This window comes from Leucoraja erinacea, chromosome 10 (genome assembly GCF_028641065.1).
Source record: "Leucoraja erinacea ecotype New England chromosome 10, Leri_hhj_1, whole genome shotgun sequence".
NCBI lineage: Eukaryota > Metazoa > Chordata > Chondrichthyes > Rajiformes > Rajidae > Leucoraja > Leucoraja erinaceus.
The window spans coordinates 11,266,988-11,292,227 of NC_073386.1; the positions used below are offsets into that span (position 1 = coordinate 11,266,988).

Below are 25,240 nucleotides of genomic sequence, written 5' to 3' on the forward strand. Positions count from 1 at the left end.
TATGGCAATGGAGCTCATTATCAGAGCATCATAATGGGTTGTGGGAGGAAAACGGCTACAGTATGGTCAGCAGTTACCACCTATACGAGCCTATATGGACGATATAACAACACCAATGACAAGGCAACATCAGTGCAGAAGAGACGGCTCGTCAGAGCCACATATGACGTTCTACCATCACCCCAGAACCTGTAGCAGTGGCTCGGAGAAGACCCCGCAAGCACCTGCGTCACTAAGGCACATTTTAACAAGATGCACTATGAGCCTCACCCAAGGGCGTTACACTTGGCGGCATAACCAAGTTCTCAGACAGCTGGCATCAATCCTGGAACAGAGGCGAACAACCACAAATTCCCCACAAATATCGGCAGGAAATGTCCACTTCACAACATTTGTACCAGCAGGCCAAACTCCAGAGCACCAGATAACATCAATGGATGCAAGCATTCTGCAGCCTGCTCGGGATTGGAAAATGAACGTGGACTTAGAAGAAAATGCTTGTGTTTCTCCCCAGACATTGTGGCTACAACACTCCGGTCCTGGTCTACAACACCCAAGTTGGCATACGTTGTGGAATTGACGGTACCATGGGAAGATGGTGCTGGAGAAGCTTATGAGAGGAAAAAAAACAAGTGCTGGCAACTAGAGCTGCCCAGAATGCCTGGAAGACCAAGATTTCCCCAGTAGAAGTGGGATGCAGGGGATTCATCGCTACATCTACGACCGGTCAATTGAAGAAAATGGGGGTGAGGGGTCGCTCCCTCCAACAAGCAATCAAATCATTGTCAAATTCAGCAGAAAAAAGCAGCAACTGGCTTTGCATTAAAAGGAAAGGCAACAATTGGGCTGCAAGATGAAGACAGGAGTGTATGGAATTGAAGGGTGTGTACCTGGGATGCCAGGTATCACCGTGGAGCCCTCTGGAGACATTGTGGGCTTATCAATGAAATGTCAAAGAAGGAGGGTGCCCACCTGATGACCCCGATGACGTACCCACCCTACCTTTCACCACTACAATCCCACTGCCAATATCAAGAGAGCTGACTTACTACAGGGATTGAAACATCAAGTCCTATTAGCTCTACTGACTCAGATGCTGCTTGGCCTGCTGAGTTCCTCTGTAGTTTTTTTTGCTCCGGTACCTTAAGTCTCTTATGTCCTCAGCCTGGGCAATCCTTTTCTCAAAAATAACATTCTTTACCCCCCGGCTTAATCCATATCCTCACATCCTTCCCGCACTAACTCTCACAGTGCACAATTAGTGTTTTAGCTAGTTTGGAATCAACGTTCAGCTCTTACATTTTATGCCTCTGCTAACAAGGGAAAAGGTGTCAAATGTGCATCGTCCACATTTACCTTTGTGTCCTACCACCTTCAGAGATTTCCATTGCTTCCATTACTTCTCAGTATCCCACCATTTACTGTGCATTCCCTTACCTTGTAGTAAACATGGCCGATTTTGATATCACTTAATCTTGCCTCATACATTTCAGCCTAAATCATAGCTAGATACCAGGAAAACCAAGTGTTATTATACTGAGTCCTGAAGACATCCAGTTAAACTGCAAATGCGTTTCACCATTACCCTTTGAAAAGCTTGGGAAATCAGCGCTAGGGGAAGATAAGCAATGATCATATTAAATGGTGAGGCTGACATGAGGGGCTAGGTGGTGTACTCCTGCTCCAATTTTCTTATGTCCTTTGATTCAGTTTTAGTTTTAGAGATGCGGCGTGGAAACAGGCCCTTCAGCCCACTGTGTCCATACCAACCAGTGATTCCCGCACATTAACACTACCCTACACACGTATGAAGGACGATTTTACATTTATACATTTATACCAAGCCAATTAACCTACGTCTTAGGTACACAAAATTGCTGGAGAAACTCAGCGGGTGCAGCAGCATCTATGGAGCGAAGGAAATAGGCGACGTTTCAGGCCGAAACCCTTCTTCAGACTGGTGAGTTTCTCCAGCAATTTTGTGAGGGTACCTTCGATCTTCCAGCATCTGCAGTTCCTTCTTGAACACTTTGTCTACTCCACTGCGATATCTCCTCGAGGTATGCCTACTTTGAAGAAGTTCTCCTCCTCTCTCCGGAGACGGTTTCACCAGTCTGAAGAAGGGTTTCGGCCCGAAACGTCGCCTATTTCCTTCGCTCCATAGATGCTGCTGCACCCGCTGAGTTTCTCCAGCAATGTTGTGTACCTTCGATCTTCCAGCATCTGCAGTTCCTTCTTGAACACTTAACCTACGTTTTAGTACGTCTTAGGAGTGTGGATGGAAACTGAAGATATCGGAGAAAATCCACGCAGGTCACGGGGAGAATGTACAAACTCTGCACGGACAAGCACCAGTAGTCAGGATCGAACCCGGGTCTCTGGCGCTATAAGGCAGCAACTCTACCGCTGCGCCACCTTCTGGTTCCTACTATATAGTCAATTTTGGATCTAACTGCCAACCCTCAGTTGGATCCCTTGAGGTTCCTACTCTTCCGACTGATGAAGGATCCCGACCCAAAATGTCACCTGTCCATTCCTACCGCAGACGCTGCCTGACCCGCTGTGTACCTCCAGCACTTTGTGTTTTGCTCAAGATTACGGCATCTGCAGTTTCTTGTGTCTCCACAGTTAATTGCAGTCAAAAAGCAAATTCATCGTAGAAACATTTAAAATTTAAATCAACCATCTAAACTTGGCAGGAATAAAAATGCCATCTGGAACATGGTAATAATCTGCTCCGTCAAACCCAAGAAGGAGATCTAGTTACAGAGACAACGAAAATGCATGCATGACTCACTTAGCATAGCAAAACGATTTTCAGGGGGGGGGGGGGGGGGGGTGGTGAGTGGCAGTCCGTTGTTTAGTAGAGTGACGCGGCCGGAAGAAGCTGTTACTCGACATGTGGTTCGGCAAAGGAAACCTGTAGCGCTCCCGGATGGTAGTGAGGGTAACAGTCCATGGTTGGGGGTAAACCCTGAGGTTAGGCTTGAAAACCAAAACATTTACTGTCTTAGAGATTTTTGAATTTGTTCATCTGCTGGGATAAAAGATAAGCTTCCTAAGGCATAGAAAACAAATTTTGTAGAAAATTCACGTTATTACATTTGCAATGTATGTGAGCATTCAAACACTGAAGTCAGAATGGGAGGTCTTCACTACTGAGGAGATGCTTCACAACCCTGAAGATGCAAAATATCTGAACCATTAATAGACATAAAATGCTGGAGTAACTCGGCGGGTCAGGCAGCATCTCTGGCAAAAATGGCCAGGTGACGATTTGGGTCGGGACCTTTCTTCAGACTTCTTGCCTGGGTCCTGAACCAAAACGTCACCTTAGTTTAGATTAGTTTAGAGATACAACACGGAAACAGGCCCTTCGGCCCACCGGGTCCACGCCGACCAGCGATCCCCGCACACTAACACTGTCCTACACACACTAGGGACAGTTTACCTTTGTAGCAAGCCAATTAACCCACACACCTATACGTCTTTGGAGTGCGGGAGGAAACCGAAGAACTCAGAGAAAACCCACGCGGTTACGGGGAAAACGTACAAACTCAGTACAGACAGCGCCCGGAGTCGAGATTGATCCCGGGTTTCTGGCGCTGTAAGTACTGTAAGGCAGCAACTCTTCCGCTGGGCCACCGTACCACCCACTTTTCCATTATCTCCAGAGATGCTGCCTGACCCGTTGAGTTACTCCAGTATTTTGTGTCTATCTTTGGTATAAACCAGCATCTGCAGTTCCTTTTTATTCCATGATCTGAACCGTTGTTACACGACCTATTAGAAAGTTTAATCATTGTTCTTTGGTGTACTCTGCCATTTCATTTTATCATTTATATTAGTCCCAAGTCCCACAATTATAGTCTCCAGCTAAGCATTTGCATAAAGGACCTTCTAAAAAAGTTTCTAGATTTTAAATTAAATATTCCAAGTGTAGCATTAAGTAGATTGAGCATAATTTTACAATGTATTTTTATTTCACAGTCTCAACGTTTCTATGCTGCAGGGTGTTACCTATTACAATGGCATGAGAGAAGAAGCTTTGAATTAAGATGGCAGAAACAATCATAAACATGACAAGAATATTAACACAAGATGTTTTATCCTGCTCTTAGCATAAAGTCTAGCTAAACTAAAATGATTTGCTCCATGCACTCAATTCTTGTTACAGACATCTGGACAATAGATTCACCAAAGATGGACACAAAAAGCTGGAGTAACTCAGCGGGACAGGCAGCATCTCTGGAGAGAAGGAATGGGTGACGTTTAGGGTCTAGACCCATCTTCAGACTGGTTAGGGATAAGGGAAACAAGAGATATAGACGATGATGTAGAGAGATAACAACAATGAATGAGAGATATCCAAAAACGTGGAGATGACAAAGGAAACAGGCCATTGTTAGCTGTGCTGGACATGTCGTGTACTCGGAGATGTTGGCCGAGTGATGACCAGGGATCAGAATATGGCGCAATCAATTTGGCGTGGCGCAAGGCGATCGGTTTGAACGTTTTAGAATTGACAAGACATTGTCTCTTCACGTCGACCAACAGGGAGTGCGTCCGGAGGCAATCGGCACCCAGCAGCGGTCGGGAGACGTCGGCGATAGAAAAGGGCCACTTGAAGTGACAGGAGTTGAAAGTGAGCGGGATCGTGCGTACACCATACGTCTTGATGTTGCTGCCATTGGCGGTGGCCAGAGGAGGCCCCCTCTTTCCGGAACGAGTGTCGGCTCCCAATGGGGGCAAAACACTGACCTCTGCTCTCGTGTCCATGAGAAAACGCCGCCCCGAATGACGGTCCCAGGTGTAGAACAGCTTGACCTGCCGAGGCACCGCCGAGACCCGACTGATGGTGCACCACCCTGCTGTCTGGCCTGCCACAGCACGTCCGCACGGGCAGCCAGACCTCGGGAGTCAGTGAGTGGTTGAATAGGGTTTGCTTGCTCCTGTTTCCAACCTATAACCATCCCTCTGGCTTTACACTTTACAGTTCCTCTTCTCCCCTTGTCTGACATGCTTTTGTCTCCTTTTCACATCTTTGCCACTTACTCCACCCATCTAAAACCAACACTACCCCCCCTCCTCCTGACTTCTTCCTTTGTGTCCATCTTCCTTGCTTGGATTCACCCCTAACTCGCAAGGCCTTGTCCCATCCCCAACTCTCTTTTCCAGCTTTCTACCCCATCACAATCAGTCAGAAGAAGGGTCCCGATCCAAAACATCGTCTATCCATGTCCTCCAGAGATGCTGCCTGACCCGCTGACTTTCTCCAGCACGTTGTGCATTCGTTTTGTGGTTTGGATTTCCAGGTTTGTTTGTTCTAATGACATTATTTTATTGTTTGTTGTGGTGGGTGAATTAACAGCAGGAGAATGAAGAGGTTGTGAAAACATTCTGAGCAACTGGAGCGTGGAATGTCTTGCCATTTGGAAGACCAAAGATTGTCCAGTAAATAGTTGAAGCCTAGGAAAACGTGTAGAGAATGATGAGGCAAATTAATTTTGATTTCTTCTCGTTAAAAGGTTGGATCAGATATATATTGGCTAATGGCTTCTTGCATGATAAACCTTTACTGTTCTATGGACACAACAAATCAGATTTTTATAATATAGAGGGATAAAATTGTTACATTTTGTACAAAGCTACATTTAGAGAGACACACAAAGTGCAGGAGTAACTCAACAGGTCAGGCAGCATCTCTGGAGAAAAAGGATGGGTGATGTTTCGGGTTGGGGCCCTTCTTCAGACGGCTGTCAAGATTGATGTAAAGATGTGGTTTATCCATGCCAGCTGGTATTCTAGAGTGACCATTCTGAGATGTTCTGGTACAACCAGATACTAATTGGGGGTTGAAATGTCTTTCTACAGCATCCGAATGTCATGCAGAATTCTCCACATAGTCTCTCAAAGTCTGGTGTTCTTCACAAACTATCCCTCTATATTATAAAAATCTGATTTGTTGTGTCCACCGAGCCTTGCGGTACCCCACTAGTCACTGCCTGCCATTCTGAAAGGTACCCATTAATCCCTACTCTTTATTTCCTATCTGCCAACCAATTTTCTATCCATGTCAGCACTCTACCCCCAATACCATGTGCCCTAATTTTTCCCACTAATCTCCTATGTGGGACCTTATCAAATGCTTTCTGAAAGTCCGGGTACACTACATCCACTGGCTCTCCCTTGTTCATTTTAAAAGTTACATCCTCAAAAAATTCCAGAAGATTAGTCAAGCATCATTTCCCCTTCGTAAATACATGCTGACTTGGACCGATCCTGTTACTGCTATCCAAATGGGTGGCTATTTCATCTTTTATAATTGACTCCAGCATCTTCCCCACCACCGATGTCAGGCTAACTGGTCTATAAAATCCCTGTTTTCTCTCTCCCGCCTTTCTTAAAAAGTGGGATAACATTAGCTGCCCTCCAATCCACAGGAACTGATCCTGAGTCTATAGAACATTGTAAAATTATCACCAATGCATCCACGATTTCTAGAGCCACTTCCTTAAGTACCCTGGGATGCAGACCATCAGCCCCTGGGATTTATCAGCCTTCAATTCCATCAGTCTATCCAACACCATTTCCTGCCTAATGTGGATTTCCTTCAGTTCCTCCGTCACCCCAGATCCTCTGGCCACTACTATATCAGGAAGGTTGTTTGTGTCCTTCTTAGTGAAGACGGATCCAAAGTACCTGTTCAACTCATCTGCCATTTCCTTATTCCCCATAATAAATTCACCTTTTTCGGTCTTCAACAGTACAAGTTTGGTTTTAACTAATTATTTCCTCTTCAATTACCTAAAGAAGCTTTTACTCTCCTCCTTTATATTCTTGGCTAGCTTATCTTTGTATCTAATCTTTTCTCCCCTTGTTGTCTTTTTAGTATTCTTCTGTTGCTCTTTAAACATTACCCAATCCTCTTGCTTCCCGCTCATCTTTGCTAATCTGATATGCTTTAAAAATGCATGGTGGCACAGCAGTGGAGTTGCTGCCTTACAGTACCAGAGACCAATGTTCGATCCTGACTACGGGTGCTGGCTGTACGGAGTTTGTACGTTCTTCCCATCACCTGCGTGGGTTTTCTCCAGGTGCTCCGGTTTCCTCCCAGACTCCAAAGACGTACAGGTTTGTAGGTTAATTGGCTTGGTATAATTGTAAATTGTCCCTTATATGTGTAGCATAGTGTAAGTGTGTGGGGATCACCAGTCGGAGCGGACTCAGTGGGCCGAAGGACCTGTATCTCAAACTAAACTAAAAAAGTAAGTTGGTAATTGTAATTTTGCAATTTAGAAGTGGAGCGTATAAAGCTAAAAAAGGAGAGCAGGAAAATTGTAAAACAGCTGTCGGTTTCCAGCACTGACTGCCCCTAGTGGTGTATGAAAGGAAGGCAGGCACTAGAGGAGCGGACAATTTTAAACTACTGATAGACACAAAATGCCGGAGTAACTCAGTGGAACAGGCAGCATCTCTGGATAGAAGGAATGGGTGACGCTTCGGGTTGAGACCCTTCTTCAGACTAGATTGATGTTGTGTTCATCCTGTTGGTGAGGCTGTACTTGGTGTATCGTGTTCAGTTGTGTTCACCCTGCTCTAGGAAAGATGCCATGAAGCTGGAAAAATGCGGGAAAGAAAATTATGGAAATATTGACAGGACTCAAGAGCCTGAGTTATAGGGAGAGGTTGCTATGAGTTTATTTCTTGGAGCACATTACACCGCTGGGTGTATAAATGCATAGAGGAGCATAGACAGGGATGAATGCGCAGAGTTTGTGTAATCAAGAACTTGGGAGAATAGATTTAAGGAGAGAGGGAAAAAGATTTAATAGGAGACTGAGGAAAAGTTTTGAGGGATGTCGGTCAACTGTGGGCAAATGGGAGGATCTTGGTCTTCCACATTATTGTGCTTCTATCACTCTATAGTTAGAATATTTCTCTCAACAAGGAAAATATTTTGATAACTTTCCTAGAGTTGTAATACCAGTTTGAATAATTTTGTTACACAGCAAGATGATGTCTTTCCTTTCTGTTTTTCTAAATTGGTCATTATATTTCTTATACAGAGCACACTGGTTAAATGAAGGAAAATAGGTACTTTTTTGCTGGAATGCTTAAAATTCCCAAGGCGTTGTGTTCTGGGATGTTGGTATTTTCCCCCTTAAGTCAGTCACAGTTCAGTTTAGTTTAGTTTATAGGTACAGCATTCCCTTTGGCCCACTGAGTCCGCACCGACCAGCAATCCCTGCACATTAACACTATCCGGCACACAATAGGGACAATTATTACATTTGTACCAAGCCAATTAATCTAGAAACATGTACGCCTTTGGAATGTGGGAGGAAACCGAAGATCGCGGAGAAAACCCACGCAGGTCACGGGGAGAACGTACAAACTACATACAGACAAGCACCCGTAGTCAGGATCGAACCCGGGTCACTGGCGCTGTAAGACAGCAACTCTGCTGCTGCGCCACCTTATCAACCTAGTTAATTTGAAGCATTTCTGTGTGCTGAATGATTTTTTGTTGTATTGAGAAACTGCAACCTTTTTGGATCACAAGCAATAAATATAGATAAATTACCAAACTGTTGTGTTTAATAAGGTGTACAATAGAATGCAAATTGACACTAAAAATTGCAATATCACGGCAAAAGGTGAATCCAACGGAAAATTGCTACAGGATAAATGAACTTTGGAAATATAATCACAATTTGGCTGGCGCTGAAAAGACAGACACAATACTAAGTTATATAAGAAGGCGCACACACGATCAGACTAAGGAAAGCAGAGACAAGATGTCACGTTAGGCCCAGACATTCTCGCCACTCTTAGGAGTGAATATAAAAGACTTTAGATAAGAGGAAATGTGGTTCCATGTTTTGGATCATTGAGCTGTGAAGAGAGCCTAAAAAAGATAGATTGTTTCCCATTGCAAGAAAGTAATGGACCACATACACAGCAAGAATATTTAAAGGCACTACCGAAGCTGATTCAGAGAGAGCATGAAACCGGTGGGAAGGTCATTATTATTGTCACACTAGAATAAATAAAAGATAAATTAAATACTAGAGCTCAGTGGAAGTTTGCAATAGAAACATTATAACATTACAGCAAAGTTAACTGAGAAATATCTATAAGCACATTCCTGCAAATATAAACAGACCCGGAATGATTTTCAAGTTGTACCCGAAGGTGGGATGAAATGTTAGCTGCCGTCCTCATTTTAATTAGATTACGGAGCTCTGAGAAAGGATCTTGCTGAGAAGAGGAGGGGACATTTTGAAGCAACCTATTACCTTTTACTGCACAAACTGCATCATGTTCTTTTACAATGTAATAATCTGTACAATTCAATTGAAGCCTCTTTCCTTGACAAAATTTCCACAGGGAGTGCATTCTGTTCACGTTGTGAAGTTGATGGTGCAGTAGTGGGCAGCACGGTGGTGCAGCGGTAGAGTTGCTGCCTAATGCCCCTGTCCCACTTAGGAAACCTGAACGGAAACCTCTGGAGACTTTGTGCCCCACCCAAGGTTTCCATGCGGTTCCCGGAGGTTTTTGTCGGCCTCCCTACCTACTTCCACTACCTGCAACCTCCAGCAACCACCTGCAACCTCCGGGAACCGCACGGAAACCTTGAGTGGGGCGCAAAGTCTCGAGAGGTTTCCGTTCAGGTATCCTAAGTGGGACAGGGGCATTACAGGGGCATTACAGTGTTTACAGCGCCAGAGACCCGAGTTCAATCCTGGATATGGTTGCTTGGCCGGACGGAGTGTGTGCGTTCTCCCCGTGACCTGCATGGGTTTTCTCCGAGAACTTTGGTTGCTCCCACATTCCAAAGACGCACAGGTTTGTAGGTTAATTGACTTGGTGTAAATGTAAAAACTGTCCCTCGTGTAGGACAGTGTTAATGCGCGGGGTTCGATGGTCGGTTCGGACTCGGTAGGCCGAAGGGAAAGTTTCCGTGCTGTGAACTAAACTAATGAACAAGGTAAGCTATTTCCATTTTCTTTGGATGAGGGTACCACAGTATCCCAACACATGGGAAGGTATGGATAGGCTTAAGTTTAGTTTAGTTTAGTTTAGATATACAGCGCGGAAACAGACCCTTTGGCCCACCGGGTCTGCGCTGACCAGTGATCCCCGCACATTATAACACTATTATCCTACACCCACTAGGGACAAGTTTTACATTTACCAAGCCAATTAACCTACAAACCTGTACGTCTTTGGAGTGTGGGTGGAAACCGAAGATCTCGGGGAAAACCCACGCAGGTCATGGGGAGAACGTACAAACACCGTACAGACAGACCCGTAGTCGGGATTGAACCCGGGTCTCCGGCGCTGCATTCGCTGTAAGGCAACAGATCTACCACTTCGCCACCATATCAGATGTTTAACCCTGTAGATTTAGAAGAAGCGTGGAGGAAAGTTCAATGAATTGCCCTGGTACGCCACACCATGCTTGCGCCACTTGGTGAGACCACAATTGAAGTATTATAGATAGACGCAAAATACTGGAGTAACTCAGCAGGTCAGGCAGCATCTATGGAGAAAAGGAATGGGTGACGTTTCGTGTCAGATCCCTTCTTCAGACTGGAATATTCTGTCCGTTTTGGAGTATTGGGTTCAGTTTTGGTCACCTTGCTATAGGAAGGATGCCGTTAAGCTGGAGATGGTGCAGAAAAGATCTATGAGAATGTTGCCAGGACCTGAGGGCCTGAGCTAAATCTGAGCTACAAGGAGAGGTTGGTCAGGTTACGACTTTATTACTTGGAGCACAGGAGAACAATCGGTAATCTTATAGAGGTGTATAAAATTAGAGGGAGCGATAGGGCAAATACAATGGCAAATTCCTAGGGTTGGGGAATCAAAAACTAGAGGGCGTTGGTTTAAGGTGAGTGGGAAAAGATTTAATAGGAATCTGAGGGGTAACTTTTTCACACAGAGGTGGGTGGGTATATGGAACGAGCTGCCAAATAAAGTATTTAAGCCAGGTACGATAACAACATTTAAAAGTCATTTCGACAGATATATGGATAGGAAAGGTTTAGAGGGAGATGAGCCAAACACAGGTAAATGGGATGCGATGAGGTTTCTTGGTCAGCATGGACAAAAAGGGAACTATAGACACAAAATGCTGGAGTAACTCAGCAGGTCAGGCGGCACCTCTGGACAAAGTGGATAGGTGACGTTTTGTCAGGAGAGTGGGGGAAAACTGGAAGTTAAGACAAGACGGGGCTGGCAATATGACCTCAGGTACGGAGGTTCCCTGATAGGCTGACTGTTGGGTAGAGACGGTGTGATCCAAAGAGGGATACACGTGGAACTGGTTCACTGTCTTTTAGTGGAGGAAGGGGGGAAGAGGGAGAGGAGAGCGGAAGGTGGAGGGGGGAGGGGGGAGAGGGGAGGAGCGAAAGGAGAGGGAGGGGGGGTTTGTGTGACACTTGACTGCACAGGAGAAACTGAAACATCTCCCCCCATCTACGTACGTCGTTGAAACAGTGTCTCTTTGCTCCTTAACTAATGGACTTGCTTCCCCACTCACAGGAGTTAACTATTCACTTTGTCGTCTTGCCAAGGTAAACCTTGAATGAATGCCAAATAGAACACTTTTGTTTTTAATAATAGTCATCGGAAAAGCATTTAGAGTGTACACGGCTTTGACGTTGAATCTTTACACAAGTCAGCATCGGTGTTCAAAGTCCACTGGAGCACATCCTGAGACTGCTGCAGGCACATGATGATGTACAAAGGACTTTAGACTTTGTTTAAAAATCCTGCAGATGCACACAGATGTTCACTTTAAACATTTACTAAGCAGTAGCTTGGATTTTTTTAAGCCATGGGTGAAGCCTTCTCTTTAATTCAGTGCTATTGTTGAGGATACTAATGCAGTGCTCCTGGATATTTGCTATAATTCTTACGTAGTCAAAAAGAACATAGACTAAAAGGAGGCAATGGGCATTTAGGGACAATCAGCGTGTCTTTGTCTGTGGCAGGTGATGTTCTTATGAACGTTGGTGTTTTTTGAGGAGGTAATAAAAACGATTGATGAGGATAGAGCAGTGGATAGACACAAAATATTGGAGTAACTCAGCGGATCAGGCAGCATCTCTGGAGCAAATGAACAGGTGACGTTTCGGGTCGAGACCCTTCTTCAGTCTCCTTGAGACTAAAGAAAGGCCACGATCCGAAATGTCACCTATTGCTTTTCTCCCGAGATGTTGCCTGGCCCGGTGAGTTACTCCAGCATTTTGTGCCTATCTTCAGTGTCAACCAGCATCCACAGTTCCTTCTTACACATGGAGCAGTGGATGTTGCCTACATGGACTAAAGTATGGCACTTGACAAGATCCTTGATGGATTCATGATGACTTGGCGGTTTGGATTCAGTACTGGATATCCATAGAAGACAGAGAGTATGGATGGAAGGATGTCATTCTAGCTGGAGGTTTGTGACCAGAGGTGTACTGTAGTGGTTGGTGCTGGGGCTGCTGTCATCTGCGATATAAATCTAGATACTGGGACAAAAATGTGGATGAGTTGGTTGGTAAGCTTGCGGATGACACAAAAAATTGGTGAAGCTACGGACAGTGAAGAAGGCAGTTGAAGGATACAGCAGGGTATAGATTATTTACAGATATGGGCAGAGAAATGGCAGATGTACTTTAATCTGGGCAAGTGTAAGAAGTTACACTTTGGGAGGTAAAATTGAAGGGCCTATCCCACATGCGATTTTTTTCGGCAACTTGCTGGCACCCGTCATAGTCGCAGCAGGTTGCCGAAAATTTTACACATGTTAAAAATCCAGCAGTGACCAGAAATAGGTATGACTCTTAGGGCGACTTACTCTTGGGCACTCTTAGGGCGACTACTGACGACTATGCAGGCGTTGGAGACCTGCTGCAACTATGACGGGTGGAGAGCGGTCTTGACCTCCCATCTACCTCATTGGAGACCTTTAACCTATCTTTAATTGGGTTTATCAAACTTTATCTTGCACTAAATGCTGTATCTTGTATCTTCTATCTATGCACTGTGGACGCCTTGATTGTAATCATGTATAGCCTTTTCATTGTGTAGAAAGGAACTGCAGATGCTGATTTATACTAAAGATAGACACAAAGTGCTGGAGTAACTCAACGGGTCAGGCAGCACCTCTGGAGAAAAAGAATGGGTGAAGTTTCAGGTTGGGTCCCTTCTTCAGTCTTTTCTTCAACTGGTTCGCATGCAAACAAAAGCTTTTCACTCTCTCTCGGTACAAGTGACAATAATAAACTAAACTAAGCTAAATTAAACTACAAAGTTGGAAAACATGTTCACAAGTCAGAATGGACAAGTCCTCTATTTCCAGAGAGAAATGTTAAAAAAGGGAGATAAAAGAAAAAAAACAGAGAAAGATGACTAATAAGACAGAGAAATCAAGTTACCTGATGTTACGGAATTCAATTTAGAGTCCAAAAAGCTTCAACCTTCTCAATAAGAAGATGAGATGCTGTTCGTTAACCCTGGTGGGACCTCATTGTAACAGCGCAGGACTCCCCAAGGTCACCCACTGATGGGCCTGTCCCACTTAGGCGATTTTTCAGCGGACTGGTGGCGATTGTTAAGTTGCCGGCAGTCCCCTGAAAAATCTGGGACTGGAACGGCGACTGTCAGAATGGAACACACACACACACACACAAACACATTGCAAATGCGGGGGCAAGGGTAAGTGGGGGGAGCGTTGTCTGAAATTCACATGGTGCAAAGCCAAGGTGATACACACACACACACCGCGATGAACAGGAAGGTTGGCGCTGTAATTGAGACGGCTAGCACAGTGTGCGGTAAGTCCTTTAAAAGAGGGGGCGAGAAGTATTGTAGACAACTTTTAAGAAGCCAGACAACTTTTAATAAGCCAGAGATACACAGCTGTGAAGCTCGGCGGACATTTAACATTACCGGTCGGTTATCCTTGGTTCTGAAAACCACTGCTTATGTTTTTTCCCCCAATGTGCCAATGAAAATGACCGGTTAGCAAAGGCGATTAACTAAAACTACCTACGACTAGCTCGACTACCTACAACCACTTGGCGACCCCACTACAACTGCACCTACTACTACAGGATTAACGATTATCTCCATGGCGACCAAATTTTCAACACATTGAAAAACCTTCGGCGACCATAATGAGGATGCGACTAGTTCCCAGAATTCGGGAACTCCTCGTGACCATGAAGGAGACTCACCAGAGACCACCAACGAACACGTGGCGAGCGCAGAATCTCCTACACTCGCCTAAAAAGTCGCCTAAGTGGGACTGGCCCATTACTTTATCAGAGACATCTCTCATTCTCCAATCTACTTGCAGATTTCCCAGGGCTGATGAGGTTTCTTCAACCTGAAATGTAAATTCTCTTCCCACAAATGTGGCCTCACCTTTTGAGCATTTCAGGGACTTTCTATTTGACTTCATTCTGCTTGATTGTGGCTTAGTTTAGTTTAGAGATACAGCATTAAAACAGGCCCTATGGGCCACTGAGTACATGCCGACCATCGATCACTCATTCACACTAATTTTTATGTTATCCCACTTTCTCATCTATTCCCTATATACTCGGGGCAATTTAGTTTAGTTTGGAGATGCAGCACGGAAAAGTGTCCTTCGGTTGACCAAGTCTGCACCAACCAGCGATCCCTGCACACTTACACTATCTTACACACACAAGGGACAATTTACAAATATACCAAGCAAATTAACCTACAAAATATACCAAGCAAATTAACCTAATAAACTGTACGTCGTTGGAGTGTGAGAGGAAACTGGGGATCCCGACGAAAACCCACACAGGTCACGGAGAGAACATACAAACTCCTAAAAGTATTTACAGAGATCAATTAACCTACAGACCGACACATATGGTTTGTGTAAAATGAAATACTTTGTGACTTTGTCAGCAGCCTCTATGTGGCGACTCTTTGCGTACCTTGGGTATGCAAAACAAAGAATGTCACTGTGACTTGTCACATGTGACAATAAAGTATCATTCATTCATTCATTCATTCATCCATCCATTTTGGCAATGTGGGAGTAAACTGGAGCACCCGGAGGAAACCCAGTGCAGTCACAGGGAGAACGTACAAACTCGGCACAGACAGCACCCGAGGTCAGGATTGAAATGGTGTCTCTGGTGCTGTGGGGCAGCAGCTCTACCTGCTGCGCCACTGTTGTTTTTTATTTTAAATGTATAATGTGCTTGGAAAACATGGTCGTATGTAACGAGCTGTAAGACAGCCGTTCCCCTGAGGGTTACTACTGAAATCTCTCAGATGTGAAATGATTCAGATGTGATTCATGCTGGGGATATACAGCATCAGTCACAACCCTTGGTTTTCCTGATTGGCCTTCCAGTAGTTAGTGGAAGATGATAGTAATCTACAGGTATATGGAAAAAAAACTTAGCTGTAACGCTTGAAAAACAAAATGGGCATGGTTAATTAGTGAAGATACCAGCTTTAAAATGCCACACTGGAACCCTAATTTATCCATACAGAATGTACTGTGATATTCCATAATTAAATTTGAGAAACCTAATTGCATAATTTTGCTCCACTGTTATTAATTCAACTGGGAGGGCTTGTTTTATTTTAACGTTTGTTTTTGCCAACCAGTGCCTCAACGTGGATATACTGTACGGATATACTGTACATCTACAAAATACATAAATCCAAACGGATCAGTACAAAGGGTTCCAGGCTTATGGACGGTGCTCAAAGTCAGGCATGTAGCTATAATACAGGGGAGGCTCTCACTTAGCCTCATTAAGCCACGGCTGCCTCAGACTTGTCTCATGTTCTGCATGACAGCGGGATTTATGTTGCATAATAACTCATTCTGAGTTCCTTTGCTGCTCCACGAACTGGTGAACTGTGGCTATTTTAATGAGAGCCACTGGTGATGTGCATAATCTGTCAAGGCAGGTGGCCGACTTAAGAAGAACAGGCCGCAGCTGGAGAAATGTAGAGTGCTGCCACGTTTAGAAACCCGTCAACGCAGTTTCATTAATGGGGCAATGTTACCAATACGGGGGGTGGGGGATATTGTATCAGTCAACTAAATGCTTCTGCCAATCTTTGCAACTGAGGAGACAAAAAAAAACGGGGTTTTTAAAAGGGGATCCCCCAAAAGGGATCCCCTACATGAGCAGAAGAGTGACTAGGCTAGGCAGGATCTGCGGAGAAAGAAAGAGAATTAAAAAAATCTGAAACCGACCTGAAACATAGATGCCAGCATTTCCGATCTTATAATCCTAGATCTTTTCTGCCTTTACACATCTATCCAACTTTCTTTCTTGCCCTGTTTACCGGGGAACCTAACGAGGTGACCATGATACTTTTAAGAATAGAGAAAATTAAACCTCCAAACCTCTAACCGTGGGACGTGCATTTGATAAGGTTAGGGAAGATTTATCAGACACTCCATCACATATAAATAATAATTCATTAGAAAACTGGGCCGTGACAGAACCACAGACAGTTAATGTTTCTCCTCTAATTAAAATGGATTATACAAATTTGGGGAACGATAGACCAGGCGTGATGAAACTAGTGGCAGAAAAGTTAACAGAGCATTTTCTCGAAGGTTTTGTAAAATAACAATTAAAGTCAAAGGTACAAGTGTGCAGCAGGAGGTCAAGCATGATCAACCTCAGTGAATTCTTTAAAATGTGAAATAGAAAGCTTAGGTTAGGTAATATAATATGTTTGTAGTTTCCAAAATACAGTTTGCCAACGTCAGGTTAGGAAAGAAGACGAATGGAGAGCAAGTTGGCTACAATGCAGGAAACAAGAGCATAGGAGCACTATCTCAGTTTGGGAATAGTGGATAGATTTCTTTATAGTGATACTTGCAGTTTACAACTTATATCAATAATTGGACTCGGGAATTAGAAATGGATTTTTAATATTTCCAGTTGTCATGTGTGAAGGCATACAAGAGAGAAAATGACAAAACATGACAAACGTAGAATGGTTCATAATGTATTCAAGAGAGAGTTAGACTTAGGGCTAACAGAATCAAGGGATATGGGCAGATAGCAGGAACGGAATACTGATTTTTAATGATCAGCCATGATATTGAATAGTGGTGCTGGCTCGAAGGGCCAAATGGCCTACCCCTGCACTTATTTTCTATTTTTCTATGTTTCTATAAGTTCGAGATGAGAAAATCATTTTTTGCACAGAGAGTGGTGAATCTGTGGAATTCTCTGCCACAGAAGGTAGGTGAGGCCAGTTCATTGGCTAGATTTAAGAGGGAGTTAGATGTGGCCCTTGGGGCTAAAGGGATCAGGGGGTATGGACAGAAGGCAGGTATGGGATATTGATTTGGATGATCAGCTATGATCATATTGAATGGCGGTGCAGGCTCGATGGGCCGAATGGCCTACCCCTGCACCTGTTTTCTATGTTTCTATGTTTCATGACTTCTAGGCTGAATTAGGCAGTTCAGCCCATCAAGTCTACTCCGTCATTCAATCATGGCTGATCTATATTTCCCTCTCAACCCCATTCTCCTGCCTTCTCCCCATAACCTATGGCGCCCTTACTAATCAAGAATCTGTCAATATCCGCCTTAAAAATATCTATTGACTTGGCCTCCACAGCCGTCTGTGGCAATGATTTCCACATTCATCATCCTGGTTGAACCAACTCATTTCAACGGTCAAGAACGCACACCAATGCCTCTACTTCCTGAGAAGGCTGAGGAAATTTGGCACGCGTCCAGTGACTCGAGCAAACTTCTACAGATGCTGTAATGTGCTACAATGCTGAGAATTATATTCTGCAATCTGTATCTTTCCCTTTGCTCTATCTATTGTACTTGAGTGGGGACAGACTGTATCTATGTATGGTATATCTGATCTGTTTGGATAACATGCAAAACATTTGTTTTCACTACACCCTGGTACGTGTGGTCATAATAAGCCTAAACCTTAAGGTGAGATGGGAAAAAAATGTAAAGGAGATCTGAGGGGATTGCATTTCGCATAGAAGCTGGTGATTTTATGGGCCAAACTGCGAGTGAGTGATTTTATGGGACAAACTGCGACTGAGTTAAAAAGGCATTTAGTTAGGCAGTTTGATGGGAAAGGAATAGAGGATAAATGAGATTAGTGTAGGTTGACGTGACAAATTGGATCAAAGAGCCAGATTCTATGTTGTATAACTCTGTGACTCTTTACGTTGAAGGAGTTTGATTGGATAGAGATTGGAAAAATCTTTCTACATGCACGGTGGCGCAGCAGTAGAGTCGCTGCCTTACAGCGCCAGAAACCCGAGTCAGATCCTGACAACGGGTGCTGTCTGTACGGAGTTTGTATGTTCTCCACTCGACCTCGTGGGTTTTCCACGGGTGCTCTGTACGACTCTGGAGTGCTCCCACACTCCAAAGACGTACAGGTTTGTAGGTTAATTGGCTTTGGTAAAAATTGTATGGTGTCCCTTGAGTGTAGGATAGTGCTACTGTATGGGGTCGCTGGTCGGCACGGATACGGTGGGTGGATATGCCTGTCTCCAGAGTTCCAACAAAGATACTTCTACCTGAAACATTAAATCTGCTTCTTTTTCCACAGATGTGGCCTGACCTGCTGAGTGAATCTAGCATTTTCTGTTTTTGTTTTAGATTTCCAGTATCTTTAGTTTTTTTTTTTCTATTTTCACAGTGTCCTGTCCCTGTCATGATTTTTCCACTCACACTAATCATTAGAGGACATTCGTTGCCGAATCGTTTTTCAAATCCAAGAAGAAAGTGGAAGTGAATGGAGTAAGCGTTCATTTCAAGGGAATTATAATCCCCCTGAGATCTATGAAAAAAATGGTGTATATTTCTCATTGTATTGGGAAGCTATCAAATCTGCTGAATTGGACCAAAGGGAAAATAGACTTTTCATATCTCGTTTCCCTCTCCCTTGACTCTCAGCCTGAAGAAGGGTCTTGACCCGAAACGCCACCTATTCCTTTTCTCCAGAGACGCTGTCTGACCAGTTGAGTTACTCCAGCATTTTGTGTCAATCTTTGGTGTAAACCAGCATCTGCAGTTCCTTCCTACACGTAAAACGTAAAACATGCCTAGTTCTTTGTGTAAAGCACATTTAATAAAATTTTACAAAATATTTTTATTTACTCGACAATTACTGTGTTGGCTGGCTGTACTTTGAAATCTCCAATATAAATTTCTGCCCAGAAAATAAACTAGAAAATCAGCTCTGCCTAGAAACCAACTGCAGATGCACCATAGAAAGCATTTTATCAGGATGCATCACAGCATAGTTTGGTAACAGCTCCACCCAAGACCATAAAAAATTGCAGAGAATTGTGGGCGCATCCCAAACCGTCACACAAACCAACCTCCCTTCCATTGACTCCATTTATACCTCATGCTGCCTCGACAAAGCCAACAGCATAATCGAGGACACCGTAACCTGGCCAATCCCTCTTCTCCCCTCTCCCATCAGGCTGAAGTAATAGAAGCATGGAAACGCATACCTCCATTCAGGGACAATTTCTTCCCAGCTGTTATCAAGCACCCAAATCATCCTACCACAACCAGAGAGCAGTGCTGAATGACTATCTACCTCATTGGAGACCCTCAGACTATCCTTGATCGGGCTTTGCTGGCATTACCTTGCACTAAACGTTATTCCCTTATCATGTATCTATACACTGTAAATGGCTCGATTGTAATCATTTATTGTCTTTCCGCTGACTATATAGCACGCAGCGAAAGCTTTTCACTGTACCTCGGTACACGTGACAACAAACTAAATTGTAAATGTAACTGTAAATCCAGCAAGTTTCTCTGACTGTGTAGAGACATAATGTTCCCTCCACATCTTATCTTTGTGGCTCAAGCTATTTATTGAAACATTCAATTGTGATGTTTCAAGCAAGTGCCAGAAGATTGTCTCCGAGACATGAATTGCATCAAATCTCTGGAGTAACATTAGTGAGTTACTCACAAAAGGTTCCTGGAAGAATTAGACAAGACAGGCCAATGACTACACATTCAAGCCTACACTCTTCATCTGTTATACATCTGCAACAAATGGCCATCTTTAGTATTATCGTAAAAATAGATGCTGAAATGAGCAAAAGCAATTACTGGAAACAATTCAGCTGCAATCTTCTTTCTGTTGATAGGTAAATCTTCCATTACTGAGAAAGTCAGCCATTTTATTGTGTTTTCATGCCTGGTAAATTTCCACGATGACTTTGTGTACTTTTAAATTAGGCAAAATGATGATTAAATCATTTATGTCTGCATTTGTAACAGTGTTGTAAATTAAAAATAAATGTAAACCATGAAAATTATGTAATTAATTATGAATGGACAGAAATATGACAAAAGTGTAATTTACAAAAAAATGTTGAATTTGATTGAAAGCATTGTGATGCATTCTACGCATCACTAAAAGACCACACGTTTAGTTTGGTTTAGTTTCGAGAAACGGCGCAGAAATGGCCCTTCAGCCCACCGAGTCCGTGCCGACCAGCGATCCCCGCACATAAACACTATCCTACACACGCTAGGGCCGATTTACACATACCAAGCCAATTAACCTACATACCTGTACGTCTGTGGAATGTGGGAGGAAACCGAAGATCTCGGTGGAAACACAGGCGGTCACGGGGAGAACTTAAAAACACCGTACAGAACAGCACCCGTAGTCGGGATCGAGCCCGAGTTTCCGGCACTGCAAGCGATGTAAGGCAGCGGCTCTAACTCTGCGCCACCATGGCTATCCATTAGATTCCCAGGTTTGGAGTATGGCAGCTATAGATGGATTAAGATCGAGGCTGCACTAAAGACCAGTGAATATGTTTTCCAAATATCGAATTATAGGCCATTTGAATATGGCATTTTCATTCAACCCATCAGGGAGATGAATGCAGTCCAATTACCCTTAAAAACAAATGCGATATCCTTAGCACAGCTTAATGGACTTCTTCATGCCAAGGCCAGTTGCACACTGACACTGCCAGCTCTGTGGGTAACATGTTTGTGAAGCAGAATTGGCAATCCCTAACTATTTGGGTTCAATACCACAAACTTGAACAGCAAGCTGGGGGGCAAAATTCTATCACTCTGATCACTTTCTCAGTTTGTTCTCCTGGTTGAAATCATCTTCAGTACTGAAGACATTACTGCCACTTTAGTTTAGTTTAGTTTAGTTTAGTTTAGAGACACAGGATGAAAACAAACCCAAACAAAAGGAACAATCTACAAACCCGCACGGCTTCAGATTCAGTTTAGTTTATTGTCACGTGTACCGAGGTACAGTGAAAAGCTTTTGTTTGGGATGTGGGTGGAATCCAGAGGAAAGCCACACGGTCACAGGGAAAACGTGCAAACTCCACATGGACAGCACTCGACGTCAGGAACGAACCAGGGTTGAACCTACACCAGATGCGCTACTGTGCCGCTCATAGTGAATAGCTTCCCTATATACCCCTATATACCAAAATAACGGTGAGAATTTGAAGCTGAAGATAGTGGCAAATAGATGGAAAGAAAGAGAGGAAGAAACTAAAGATTCATACCTGTCCGATTATTCCAGTGATATTAGCGACTGGCTTTCCTTTCTGATGACACATGGTTGGGGGGCTCTGTCCATCCCAATGCTGCAGTTCATTGATGCTTTTTAGATACAACAGTGTCTTCAGCCCTGTGCAATAGTCATCAATTAACGTGAAGTCCTGGTTCTGAATTGCGCTACACACCTGTAATGACAGAGGTTGGTACATATATTGTAATGACAATATATCAGTAGATTTTATTTTGTCTGCGATATTTTTCACAAATGCAGTATTTAACTGCTTGGAACAGGTCTCTATTAATAGGTACGGAATAGCAGAACCAATCCCTTGCTTAGACAGAAAAATCCTGCAGATCTCTGGAAATGATTGCCTTTTCAAATCTGTTCAATGCATCCATTATAATCTAAATGCAGCTTTATGTAATGATGTTCTGACTTGTTTTAAATGCCATCATTGTCATCACACAATTCACATTAAACTTGGATGCCATAGAAACAGAGTCTACACATAGGATTGAAAAGGACTCTACAGCCTTCAAGATTTAAAAAGGGACCTTAGAGTACTTCTTCATACTGGTCAATATTCATACTAGCGTATGAACATTGACTGCTCTAACTTCAAGTAGCCATTGCTTTCCCTCTCTCTCCATCCCCTCCTCCTTCCCAGTTCTCCGACCAGTCTTACTGTCTCCAACTACATTATATCTCTGTACCGCTCATTCCCCTGATATCAGTCTGAAGAAGGGTCTCAACTCGAAACGTCACCCATTCCTTCTCTCCAGAGATACTGCCTGTCCTGCTGAGTTCCACCAGCATTGTGTGTCTATCTTCGATATAAACCAGCATCTGCAGTTCTTTCCTACACATTCTTCATACTGAATGTGGTATGTACACAGAACGAGCCGCCAGAGGAAGGAGTTGAGACAGGTACATTTATAAGACACCTGGACAGGTACATGGATAAAAAAAGGATTAAAGTAATAGGGCCCTAGCCTGGGCAAATGGAACAAGCCTAGATGGGTATCCTGGTTCTATGTATGACTCTGTGACTCTAAGTCTCTGCAGTCTACATTACACAATATAATAATAGAAACAAGGAACTGCACATGCTGGTTTACAAAGATAGACACAAATGGCTGGGGTAACTCCATGGATAAGGCAGCATCTCTGGAGAACATGGATAGGTGATGTTTCGGGTCGAAACCCTTCTGCAGACTGATGGGAAATGCAATAGTGTAGGAAGGAACTGCAGATGCCGGTTTACACCGAAGATAGACACAAAATGCTGGAGTACTTCAGCGGGACAGACAGCATCTCTGGATAGAAGGAATGGGTGACGTCTCGGGTCGAGACCCGTCTTCAGACTGAGAGTCAGGGGAGTGGGAGACACAGAGACGAGGGAGTATAAGATGTGAAAATGAGTCAAAGGGGATGAAGTCAATGGAAATGTAGCATAGATCATTGTTAGCTGGAAGAAGGTAACAAGGAAGTATACATAGATAACATTTAATCACGGGGAGAGTCAGGCTGGTCAATGCAATAGCTTTGATTTGCACTCCCTTAACTAATTCTTTCTTAACCTTTCTACATTAACTGCTCCTATTAACTCCCCCGGCACCTATAGTGTAAAATAGTTATACTTCCATGTTCATACATCTTCCTTCCTCTAAACATGAGCTCGATTTCCCTTGCCACTAGAAATTGGGCAAATCCTGAGCACATTATCTATTCTTTCAATAATTTGATTATTTGAACCATCTCTCCCCGGAGTCTCATCTCCATAAATAAACAATCTCAGGCTTGACGAACCTGCCTTGTAGCCAAGCTGCAGAAAGCAATTTATTATTTGCAATGTGTAGGAAGGAACTGCAGATGCTGGTTTAAACCGAAGATAGATTCAAACAAGCTGGAGTAACTCAGCGGGACAGGCAACATCTCTGGAGAGAAGGAATGGGTGACGTTTCGGGTCTTCAGATTGGTTATTTGCAATGTTCTGCATTGGCTGTGGTGCCTGGATGTACAGTATTAGCTGTATTGTACTTGAAGTGACCACCACTTTGTGTAGTTCTTAAGGTACAACTACACCAGTGCCTTATTCGGGCTCTGCTGGGATTTGTGATTTATTCCCTTGGCTGTTCATCACAAGATTTTTCTTACTTCTGATTCACGAAACACCATTGATTTTTTTTTGAAATAGCTCTAGAAGCCTTAGATCCCAAGTATATTTCATCTTAAAACCTTGAGGTATTTAGTCTGTGCGCGCATTGTTTATTTTCCTTTGCAAGTCCCATTTGTCCATGTAATATACCTTTTACCATCGATAAACCATCGATCCAAATGTTTATTTTTAAATTGTTGGTTTCCTATTTACCTTCCCCAACATGAGGTGAGTCAGAGGGTAGTTAATCTGTGGGACCCATTGCCACAGAGGGCTGTGGAGGCCAGATCAGTGTATATTTTTAAGGCAGAGGTAGACAAATTCTTGATTAGAATGGGTGTCAAGGGTTACGGGGAGAAGGGAAATTGGATTAGGAGGCAGAGATAAAGCATGATTGAATGGCCTCATTTTACTCCTATAACTTGTGAAAGAAAGAACTGCAGATGCTGGTTTAAATCGAAGAAAGACACTAAAAGCTGGAGTAACTCAGTGGGACAGGCAGCATCTCTGGAGAGAAGGAATGGGTGACGTTTCGGGTCGAGACCCTTCTTCTGTCCCGCTGAGTTACTCCAGCTTTTTGTGTCAACCCTATAACTTGTGAACTTGTACTTGGATGCATGCGAACGAGCAGATGGGTGGAGTAAGTGGCTGAGGCGAAAAAGAGACAAAAGGGTGTCAGATAAGGAGAGAAGAGGAGGAGTGAAATGTAAAGCCGGAGTGTGGGATATGGACGGAAGGAAATGAACAGGGGGAGGATACGAGTGAAATGGGCCAATTTGGGGATAAGAGAAGAGAGTACAAAGGAGGAGAAAGGAGCAGGGTGACTGGGTGGGGAAGGGGAGATGGTGAGAGAAATGTGCATGCATCGGGGTATGAGGAGTAGGGGAAAGCGAGGGGGTGATAGGGGTGGGGGGTGTGGTGGTGTTGCTTGAAAATGGAATATTCAATGTTCACAGCATTGAATTATAAGCTACCCAAGTGGAATATGAGGTGTTCTTCCTCCAGTTTGCATGTGGCCTCACTCTGGCAGTGGAGGAGGCCAAGGACAGAATGGTCAATCTGGAGATGTGAAGGGGAGTTAAAAGGGTCAAAAACAAACGAGAGATTCAGTGGGTCTTGGTGGACTGAGCGCAAGTGTTCAGCAAAGTGGTTGAAGAAAAGTTGGAGAAAGCGTAGGGACAGGGTTATTTGAGTTGAAGCTGAGGAGAGATCTGATAGAGCTTTATCAAGTTTTGAGAGGCACAGATAAGGTAAAAAGTCAGAAGTTAAAAAGGCAGCCAACATCATCAAGGACCCACACCATCCTGGCCACGCACTCATCTCTCTGCTACCATCGGACAGGAGCCTGAAATCTGTTACATCCAGGTTCAGGAACATCTTCTTGCCCACAGCCATCAGGCTACTAACCTCGCCAACAAACAGACTCTGAACTGTAACAGCCTATTGCACTTTATCTGCTTATTTATGTGTACATTGAACTGAACTGTTCTGTATTTTT

At 43.7% G+C, this 25,240-nt stretch overlaps 1 protein-coding gene across 1 annotated transcript in view; it reads right to left on the bottom strand.

Annotated features, from left to right (window-relative positions):
• The window catches only part of LOC129700783 (dihydropyrimidine dehydrogenase [NADP(+)]-like), a 637,641-nt gene that overhangs the window by 45,034 nt on the left and 567,367 nt on the right, over positions 1–25,240 (bottom strand). The window contains exon 20 of the mRNA XM_055641481.1: positions 21,589–21,768. Within this exon, the coding sequence (XP_055497456.1) occupies positions 21,589–21,768 (180 nt within the window). The remainder of the gene's footprint in view (positions 1–21,588; positions 21,769–25,240) is intronic.